The following is a 10,250-nucleotide window of genomic DNA, read 5'->3' as shown; positions in this document are numbered from 1 at the left end:
GAGGACGCCCCGGAGAAGACACCGGACACGCTGGAGGGACTATGTCTCTCGGCTGGCCTGGGAACGCCTCAGCATTCCCGCGGAGGAGCTGGAGGAAGTGTCTGGAGAGAGGGAAGTCTGGGCATCTTTGCTTAGACTGCAACCCCCACAACCCGGTCCCAGATAAGCGGAGGAAAATGGATGGATGGATGCATCAATGTTGTGTAAGGACATCCAAATATGAGAATAGCCTAACACCAGCCCCCAAACCAAACCCCCATAAATGATATTGAAAATCCCTCATTAGTAATAATCAGTCTCCTGGCATGAATTCACAGTCATAGAGTAATCATAGCTTCATGTCATAGTTGTATCTTTGATACCTTAACACCTTCAGGTTACAGGAAAGATGGATGAAAATCGTTTTGTGGCAGTGACGAGCTCTAACGCTGCAAAGATCTACAACCTGTACCCACGCAAGGGTCGTATTATTCCCGGGGCTGATGCCGATGTGGTGGTCTGGGATCCAGATGCAACAAGGTGTGTAGCTACTGTATATTTACAAGAAAAAGTAGTTCACAAACATAGATTAATCATCCTGGTTCATGTTTTAATGCAGAACAAACTCAATGGTAACAATGGCTTTCCTGTGTAGGACCATCTCTGTGAGCACTCAGGTGCAGGGCGGAGACTTCAATCTCTACGAGGGGATGCGCTGCCATGGGGTTCCTCTAGTTACCATCAGCCGAGGACGTTTGGTTTGTGAGAATGGTGTGTTCATGTGTGCCGAGGGATCAGGAAAGTTCTACCCTCAGCGTATGTTCCCTGACTATCTCTATAAGAAAATGGTGCAGAGAGAAAAGGTATGTTCACTTTCAAACATTCACGTTTCTGGCCTCACTTTCCTCACTACAGAGATTTACTGAAAATACTGTATATTACTGTATTTACTCTGATAAAAGTATTTTAGTTTAATTGTTGGTGATGACTAGCATGGTTATTGAAAATGGTTAAACTCTTTTCCTTTCATCTCCTCCCTCTCTGTTTCAGGTCCAGGCTTATAAAGGGGTTGTCAGGGATCCATACTCTGGTGATGTGGCCAAGGTGGCAAACGCTATGAAGAAGGAGTTCGGATTGAGCCCTGTAGATGGAGAGACGCCAAACAAACCCTGTGGCCGAGTGCACCAGGGCATCCGGGACCTCCACGAGTCCTCTTTTAGTCTTTCAGGTAGGCGGAAATAAAACTCATCCCAGTGAAAATTTAACTTCAGCTTTGATCATTGTAATGTTGTGACTGAAACTACATTTTGTATATTTCTCTCACAGGGTCTCAGGTTGATGACCATATCCCGAAGAGGTCCTCGGCTCGGATCCTGGCCCCTCCTGGTGGTCGCTCCAGTGGTATTTGGTAATCCCTTGGTGCTGGAGCTTCAGTTGTCCAAGCCTCCTTGTTTTGTATATTTCTGAGCAACCAGGAAAACTGCACTGATTTTCAATCACAGGATTCAAGTTAGGAGATAATAAATTCAAGTACGTGTCTGTGATTGGTGACAACCTAACTGATGATTTGCCAAAGTGACTTTTACAAATCTAATCTGTGTTTTAATTGGAGGGGCTGACCTGTTTAATTACACAAAAGTGAAGGGCTATGCAAGAATTTTAAATGTTTTGCCAAATTCAAGCTGAGCATACTAATGCTGAGAAATTCTGCTCGTGTGCCATGAAGAAATGAACTAAACAAACTGTGAAAGCTCTAAACCAGTACAGTTTTTAATGGTTTGAACTAATATTGACTGAATTATTTAAAATAGTAGAACAGGATTCAGTGAGGTATCTATTACACCCCTGTCACACACACACACACAGTACCCTGTAGACACTGTAGTTTAGACTCATATCAAGATGTGTGTGTGGATTCTGTTAGCGTGGGTTCTTCTGACAGTGGTTTTCTTACCAATGGATGAATTGCCCTGTGTGGTGATGAAATTCAACTGCTTCGACCGGCGTGTGATCCTATAGCTACACTCTCTAAATAGTCAGACTTGACCCCATCCATCCTCTTACTTTCACTGCCACTGACTGACACACATGTCCCGGAAACATCCCAGCCACACCTGCAGCATATCAGGGTCTATAGACTGAGTTATGGAAGTATACCACCTGTACGTTTACCTGGGTTTATAACTCTGATCATGATCCCCTGGCAGCTAAATGTAGGCATTTCTGATATGGAACTCAGTCATCATGGTGGTAACTTTAGAGCTTTCAAAATGCTTTGTGCGTATGTGATTTAAAGACCACAGTGGGAAGAACAAGCAGAAAATGGTTTCCAGGACTGTGCACAAAGTAACCTGAAAGTGGTGAAAGCAAATGATATTATGTTGTTGCGTGTCAGTGATGTTTTTTGAACTTTATTTTGGAAATTAACTTCCTATTTCTATGAAAATAAAAGGGGTTGTTATTAGAGCAGTGTCTCCACAGTGCAGGAAGATTGAACTGCACAAGTTGAAAAAACCACTGATCCCCCGCCCCCGGTGTCTCATTCCTGCCTAGCAGTATTACATTTATACAAGATCACATCTTCTTGTCTGTGCACTGTACAGTATATTTAGGATGTTTGTTTGTTTGTTTGTTTTAGTTGAAGGAGTAAATGTGCCAATGTGAATCACCCGTACCACAGTGACACCCATGCATGAAGACCATCACATGGAGACAGAGTGAAGTTTTTCCTGAGCACCACAGGTTCACAACAACTGGTGCTGTTTTTTTTTTTGTTTTTTTAACCTTCAGTAATGTTATTGTTGGATGGTTTTGTTGTTTCGACAACAATGTGACTGGTCAGTGGTTGTCTGTAGATTCTTGTGTTGGACAGTAAACCTGTGGAATCTGTAAGTGGCTACTCGTTTCTTATCACGAGAATAACAGCAAAATAATAAAGTGGGGGGAAAAAACACCTCTTGATGGTTCCCTTGTGTCATCTATTGTTTTTGAAATGCCAAGATTTGTGGTCACAGTTGGACTATGTATAAATTTGTAAAATTTAGCAAAAAATAGCTACATTATTCATTTATTTACAAATGCAATAGGAAGATATGATAAACGAACTGTTTGAAAATATTTTTTATAAATCAGGCTGTGACAACAATAGGTCAATGCAATTACAAATTGTCGATGAGATGATAAAAAAGTAAAATATCTGTATAGTCTACTTGTGCTGAATCATGTGACATAGGCTACTTTAATGCTTCATTGATGCCTTGTAGAAGAAATTAAGGTGTTACAGCTGCAGAGCACAAGTTACAATTAGTAATAAAATACAGAACGCTAGAACAATTATAATAGTAATAAGCAATATGTGCAAAGAAAGTGTTAAAGACTGTTATCAAGATTTTAATAAAATGTGTTTGTGTAGAGTTCAGATAGTGGAGAGAGGGAGGTTACAATGACATTAAAGTGACCACTGACTTTAAGTTGTGCAATCAGTCACAAATCAGTCACAGGGTTATTTGAGCTTAATAATAATGATATTAATAATAAACAAACACTCGCTGACACTCGATAATTATGTCTTGTATGTGAACTCAAATTTTCAGTGTAAGCTTAGAAAACGGGCGAAGCTTAATGGCTAAACTTGGGCCGCAGTCATACTGTCGTACCACATCTTCATCATGGCTGCTCACTAGAGACCGGTTTCACTAAAACTAATGAGAATAGCGTGCAACTGCTTCGCACATGCGCACTGGCGGCGGTTTACTTGGAACAGTCTCGCGGAGCTTTGCTGAGGCGACAGACGGAGTGATAGCAACGGAGAAGCTCATCATTACAAACAACAGGACGACATAGAGAAGGAGTCTGAGTGCTTCCGTGAGTAATATTAACTCAGCTCAACTTAAAATGCTCCTATTTACGCATAGAATTGGGTTATTTATTGCGTTATTTAATTTACGTGTCAGATAAATAGTTTAACCCTCCCGTAGTTTCATAGGTAATGTGCGTGTGTATTATCGAAAAGGCCTCCAGAGGGGAGTAACGTTAGCCGTTTTCATGTACACTTCTATGTATTTTTCAGTTCTATAACATCGCTCTTTTGAAATTAAATTATCTGGAAATCCTCTAAGCCTAACAATAAAGGCTAAACGCTAACTCAGCTCGACACCCAGCGTTAGCAGTGTAAGTAGTTAGTTAGCTAGGAGCTAGTTAGCAGGATTACAGTGGAGTCGCACAGAGGTAGCGGCGTGTGTCGCACCGTGACACGGCTGTAATGGCAACTGTCAATACACCGGGCTGACAGTGACACCGGCTGGCACCAGGCTCTAACGTTTACATATAACCAGTCAAACACAGGAGGGTTTACGCGTATTATCACGTATTTTCTAGATGGAACAGTCAGAGCTTATAACGCAGTTATACCCAGTAATAGTTACATGTACTCAATTACAAATTAGATGGTTGTATCCTTACACCTGTATCTGTAGATGTAATTAATGTATCATAACTACTGTCATAGTCAAATGAGTCAATTCTGGCCATTTCTTGTACAAAACTCAAGCAAGAAATCTTCACATTTCATTGTGTGACAGACATTTTTATGTCATTTTTGCTTTAAAACTACTTCATACAATTAACAGATTATCAAAATCGTTACTGATTAATGTTTGCAGCTAACTGAGTTCTCAGCTCTACTGATAACAAATTAATAAAAGCATAACCTAATAGGCAGTAATAATTTTTTGTTGCATCATTGTCGCTCTGGATTCAAACTGACTATTTGTCTTTCACATAAACAAACAGGTCTTAGAGACTGGATTGTTGCTTGTACTGTTTTTGCTTCAGGTGTGCAATTTTGCTAAATAATCTTAAAAACAGCATTTTTACATTTACAATTTACAGATTAGTCAAAGTAGATATGTGTAATGTGTTACTGACTCATGCTCAGTGTATGCACTCACCAAAAGACTGGCAGATTCCCTAGTGACAGCCAAATTAGCACATTACCTCCCTTCAGCACCATATCCTGTGTGTTGTTTATTTTGGTGGCAGTCAGTTCACAGGAAATGCTTCGGTATTGTTGGATTTTTCCTTATCTCAAAGTTTAAGTTTGATGAATTGTAGCTATATTGGTTCTTTTGCCTGATGAATACACCTACTGGGGATCTGAGCTGCCTCTGTGACCTATGATGGGTTACAGCATATTGGACTTGGGCTAAAAGGATTAATTGAGGCAGAGATTAGTGGCCTAGAGAGAAAACTAGTGACTGACTGCTAGTTCATCTGTGGTTTGTAACCCTGTGGAGGTTATATTAAAAAATTCTGGCCCTTGAAAAGGGCACATACAAAGACAAACATTAGGAAAATTCAGATTTGCCAGTTCAGTAAATTTGTTGTATGGCAGGAGTGACATCCCACATGGTGCTGGTTTCTCTCTGCAGGTCTTTCTCTAAAGTGGTCCAGCACAACCTGATTTGAACACTTCACACCCAATACACACCCTGCACAGGTGAGTAAAGTGTGTATGTTGGCATTATCATCAACAAAACATACAGTATATACTGTCATGTTTCAAAGGTAAAATACCCATTATGCAAAAGACCCATATTTATAGTCTTATGTATAAATGATCAAACAGTCATTACTGCGTGCATGTGCTTGTGTGTGTCTTGTGTTTTTTGTGAAACAGGAGGATGGCGGTGAATGTCCACTCCACCTCTATGACCATAGAGAACCTGAGTCGCCATGACATGTTGGCGTGGGTCAACGACTCTCTTCAGCTCACCTACACAAAGATTGAGCAGCTCTGTTCAGGTGAACACAAACACTGTTCTTTATGTTCAGCTAGTAATTAAGTTGAAAACGTATATTCAACTAAAAAACTAGATATGTGTGTGATTGTTTTTTCCTAGGTGCTGCTTACTGTCAGTTCATGGACATGCTGTTTCCAGGGTGCATACTGTTGAAAAAAGTAAAGTTTAATGCTAAACTGGAGCATGAATACATCAACAATTTCAAGGTCTTACAGGCTGCATTCAAGCGAATGAAAGTGGATAAGGTAAGAACGCACACACACATACAGTACACATGCTTGACAAACATGTCTTTAGACTTTGACGACTAAAACTTAAAAAACTCAAATGACTAAAATTTGATTAAAACTAAGACACATTTTATATCAAAAGACTTAAGACAGAAGCTAAATCTAAATCAGGTGCTGAGATTAGCATTGTTGTTTCTACTGTTTAAATAACAATAATACAACAATCTTACTTCCGTTTTCCTTCTGCCTTTATTTTTCAGATCATCCCTGTGGAGAGGTTGGTGAAGGGGAAATTCCAGGACAACTTTGAATTCCTTCAGTGGTTTAAGAAGTTTTTTAATGCCAACTATGATGGGAAAGAATACGACCCCCTACTGTCACGGCAGGGCCACGAGGGAACGCCGACTCCGCCTAACCAAGGTACAACACACACACAGAAGGAAACAGCTGTGTGTTACTGTATCTCAGAGACATAGTGCTCGCACCTCTTCATACAACCACATCCTCACCTCTAACCCAGGTGAGCCGATTCATCACAAACCTAAAAGAGCCTCTCGTTCAGGTAACATCCCCTCCAATGAGCTTGTTTGTGTATGTGCCTGTCTTTGCCTGAAGACTGTTTCACCAACATTAACAATGTCAGTTACTTTTGGGTTGATCTCTTCTGATATTTTGTGGGCTGTGATTGCATCTCTGTAGTTGTGTGCAGCTGCAGTGCTTTGAACAGGTATACTGTACTGTATAATTTTAGTTTTTATAGCAGTTTTACACACAGTGTCCATATAAGGCAGTCTCCCTTCACAACATATGCCACATGGGATTTGGAGTTGCGGCATGTAAACAGAATGTCAAAAGGAAAAAAACATAACATGAACAAAATCAAACACAGTGTTGCCATGTAACAGCATCAACTGTCCCGTGCTCTGTATAGGAGATAATAAGCATTTGTGCATTGTGACAAAGAGTTTGGTTGCAAATTGTGGTGTTTGGCACACAGGCACACAGGCAAGACAAAAATGTAATACAGTAAACAACAACATTAGTGTGAAATATATGTCTGGTAGCAAATGGGCTAAAACCTATCAAAACACTGGTATTTTTTAATGTAATAAAATGAAAACACACCACAAGGACATCCTAAAAGGATGAATATGTGTGTGTGTGTGTGTGTGTGTGTGAGAGATAAAAGAAATGAGGCCTTTTAGGGCCTGATGCTGAGGAAACTTTGTAAAGTGAGGAAATTTGGGCCAGTCCTCATCACTTCAAGGGACTTGTTGACGAAGGTCAGAAGTCGGTTGAGATTAAGAATGAAGGTTATTTTTGTCCACATTGGCCAGGCAGTGAAAACAGCTGCTCAGCAGCTCAACAACACCAACTGCAAATCTTTGTCAGTGTTTATGTGTTAAGCTGCATTACTGCTGTACACTTTGACAGAACTCATGTACAGGTAAAAATGCATAAAGCATAAAGACGTGCTTTGGGTCACACTTACAGTGTTGACCATTGACCGCTGCATTTGTTAAAATTTAATTAATCTGATGCACTTGTATTGTCACCCTATTAGAGTTAGGAGCTAAAGGAAGGCTTCAGTGAGGCTCCCAACATGTAAATGTTTAAACTTGTGGGGGTGTCTGTTTTTTTAGGTCCCTTGAGAACATCTCCCACAGCGCTGAAGAGCGTTCCTCCCCCACAGAGACAGATCAACATAGCGGCACCCCGCAGGAACACTCCCGTGGCCCGTAATGGAGGAGACCCTGAGCTTGTAGAGCTCAACCAGCAGGTACTACTGCTCTGACTGTTCAGACAGTTGGCTGTTCCTCAAAACTGCTCTGACACTCGTTTCTTAATGAGAGTCGTTTTGGCACAAATAATGTCATGTAGAGAACAACAAGTGGATCCCAGCTGTGCCACGTTGGAAGCAGACTGACTCAACATATTCTCACATTGTTATAGTCTGATGCGTAGGTTGAAGGGTGTTAATGAAATTGTAATTAAATGGCTTATTGATTAATGAGAAATGTATTTTTAGTATATATTTGATATATTTGTAAGTTTTGATGCAAGAGTTTTGTCAATTCTCAGTTTTAACCTGCTGCTTATTTTCTCTTCTGGCAATTTTTTACCCACTGTTGTTTCTCCTAAAGAGCTTAACAGTGATGTTTTTATTATTGTCATTCTTTATAATTTGCTTGTTTCTGTGTTTGTTGTTATATTATTTACCTGTAGCCTTCTTACTTTCTAACCTGCCTTTTGACCTCTTGCCCATGGCTGTCCCTGCACACAGCTGCTGGATCTGAAACTGACTGCAGATGGACTGGAGAAGGAAAGGGACTTCTACTTTGGAAAGCTGAGAGACATCGAGATCATCTGCCAGGAACACGAAAATGAAAACAACCCAGTCGTCACCAAAATCATAGGCATACTGTACACTACAGAGGTAAATAAAGTCTAATCTCATACTGTATATATCATACCAGGGCTTGGTCGTTTTCCTCCAATAGAAAAGGTAACATTACTTTCCCAGTATGCAAAAAGGCAGTCTGTTCCCAAACTGCAGTGCTAACAGCTGAGCTCACTAACATTATATAGAACGTGAAGTTGTTGTCACGTTGCATTGGATTTTTGGGGATCACACTAATTATTCACTATAGATATATACAGTACAAACATCAATAAGTGAACTTTATAAAAATAGTCCCCCATACAGCTGCATACAGCAGTGGATGCTTCAACTACGGCCACACATCCACTTTAGTGTTTGGTTTGAGCACAGACAGGACAGAAATGGACTCATCAGCAGTATTTGTGTTATGTGCACTCTCCTGCTGCTAAGAGAGAGAGTGGAGAATGACTGAACCCAAACTTTCCTTGTTTTTAGTTTTTTCTTTCTTTTTCAAATGCAGAAATGTTTTTGGAATGTACAAAACCAGTTTTTGAGTGACCAGCTGAAAAAGTTATGTGAGGAGGTTTGCACTCTCTGAGTGCCATTTAGTTCTCTTTGCAACTGCAGTTTCTTTCTTAATTTCTTCTTGATCTCATCCTTCTGTACACTGACCTAAGGTTTCTGTGGCAGGAGGGATTTGTGCCGCCAGAGGATGATGAAATTGATGATGGAGCACGAAGAGACCAGGAGGAGTACTGAACTCTTTTCTTTATCACCAGTGGTTTGTTCCCTCTCACCCTGTAACCTGCCTGGTCATTATTCTCATCTCTCTTTTTTCCCTTTTGTTTTACTTTTTACAGTCCCCCCTCAATTCTCCTATCTTGTCTGTGGTTGTCCATATCCATAATGACTTTGTTGTAGCTTCTTAAATGCCTAATGATCAAAGGACACTTAACCCAGACTGTCTGGACTAGGCCCCATTAGCCTGGCTTGGCTTACTCAGTTTATCCTAACCTGTTACCAGAGGGGATGGCAGCGCTACAGGGCTAGTCTGTTCTGTTGGAGGTGTAGGTTAGTACAGTGAGATTACAAGGATGCAGCATTGACAGCCTGGAGCCAACAGTGCTGTCAACCTGTCTGTCTGAAGAGGCAGGTCCCTTTTTCTCACCATGGGCATCAGGGTGCTCTGCAGAGTAGTTTATATATGAATGAAACCATATAATATTTTTCACACAGTGTGATCTATGATAGCTATTTTGATGGTAAATTTCACATGGTGAGATTATAAATTGTGTTAGGCCCTTTAGGAGAGCACATGCATATATTTGATATATGCATATTATGACACATGAACATACATTTAGCCTACAGACATATCACAGACTTTGTTCACATGTACATAAAAAGGTCGTCCCAGAGTAACAGACCATCACAGAATGTTTTTATCTATCAAGTTGTCCCACCAGAGCAGGGCTTGCTCATAAAACTGTTCTGACAGCTTGTGCATGGGACAGCATGGTGTATTTATGATTTTAAATTCTCTGCTTTTTTTTTTTTTTTTTTTAATCAGCTCTATACAGTTTCTGAAAAACTATGTAGCTTTGGATTTGGTGAAATTGAAGGTCTTGCACTAAATGTAGCAAAACAAACTGACAGAAATGATCCAAAATGCCAACCTGCAGTGACTGGCTGCTGCCAGGGAGATACAGGAAGATGCAGTTTTATATTTTGTAGATTTGTTTTAAAAGGTTTGTTTTTTTATGTGCTTTGAGCTCCTCACTGGCCAAGTCAGAGGGGGTCTGTGTAATAGGTATTTATCAGACAAATATCCGGCTTTGAACTCTAGGAATGAGCAAA

At 40.4% G+C, this 10,250-nt stretch overlaps 2 protein-coding genes across 3 annotated transcripts in view; both read left to right on the top strand.

The window, feature by feature from the left end:
• The window catches only part of LOC109962349 (dihydropyrimidinase-related protein 5-like), a 16,540-nt gene extending 13,583 nt beyond the window's left edge, over positions 1–2,957 (top strand). For both annotated transcript variants that reach the window (XM_020604008.1, XM_020604009.1), the window contains 5 exons: positions 377–519; positions 635–842; positions 1,030–1,207; positions 1,306–1,387; positions 2,618–2,957. In XM_020604008.1, the coding sequence (XP_020459664.1) occupies positions 377–519; positions 635–842; positions 1,030–1,207; positions 1,306–1,387; positions 2,618–2,621 (615 nt within the window). In that variant the 3' untranslated portion in view covers positions 2,622–2,957. The remainder of the gene's footprint in view (positions 1–376; positions 520–634; positions 843–1,029; positions 1,208–1,305; positions 1,388–2,617) is intronic.
• Positions 2,958–3,739: 782 nt separating this feature from the next.
• Positions 3,740–9,922, top strand: LOC109962400 (microtubule-associated protein RP/EB family member 3-like). Its single transcript, XM_020604088.1, has 8 exons — positions 3,740–3,843; positions 5,409–5,476; positions 5,657–5,781; positions 5,880–6,025; positions 6,271–6,430; positions 7,654–7,790; positions 8,295–8,447; positions 9,084–9,922. The coding sequence occupies exons 3-8, from the start codon at positions 5,661–5,663 to the stop codon at positions 9,150–9,152; spliced, it is 786 nt and encodes a 261-aa protein (XP_020459744.1). The 5' UTR covers positions 3,740–3,843; positions 5,409–5,476; positions 5,657–5,660; the 3' UTR covers positions 9,153–9,922.
• The last annotated feature ends 328 nt before the right edge of the window (positions 9,923–10,250 follow it).

The sequence above is a fragment of the Monopterus albus genome, unplaced genomic scaffold (genome assembly GCF_001952655.1).
Source record: "Monopterus albus unplaced genomic scaffold, M_albus_1.0 scaffold63.1, whole genome shotgun sequence".
Taxonomy (NCBI): domain Eukaryota; kingdom Metazoa; phylum Chordata; class Actinopteri; order Synbranchiformes; family Synbranchidae; genus Monopterus; species Monopterus albus.
Note: the sequence above shows the minus strand (reverse complement) of the source record. Positions and strands in the feature narration are given on the sequence as shown.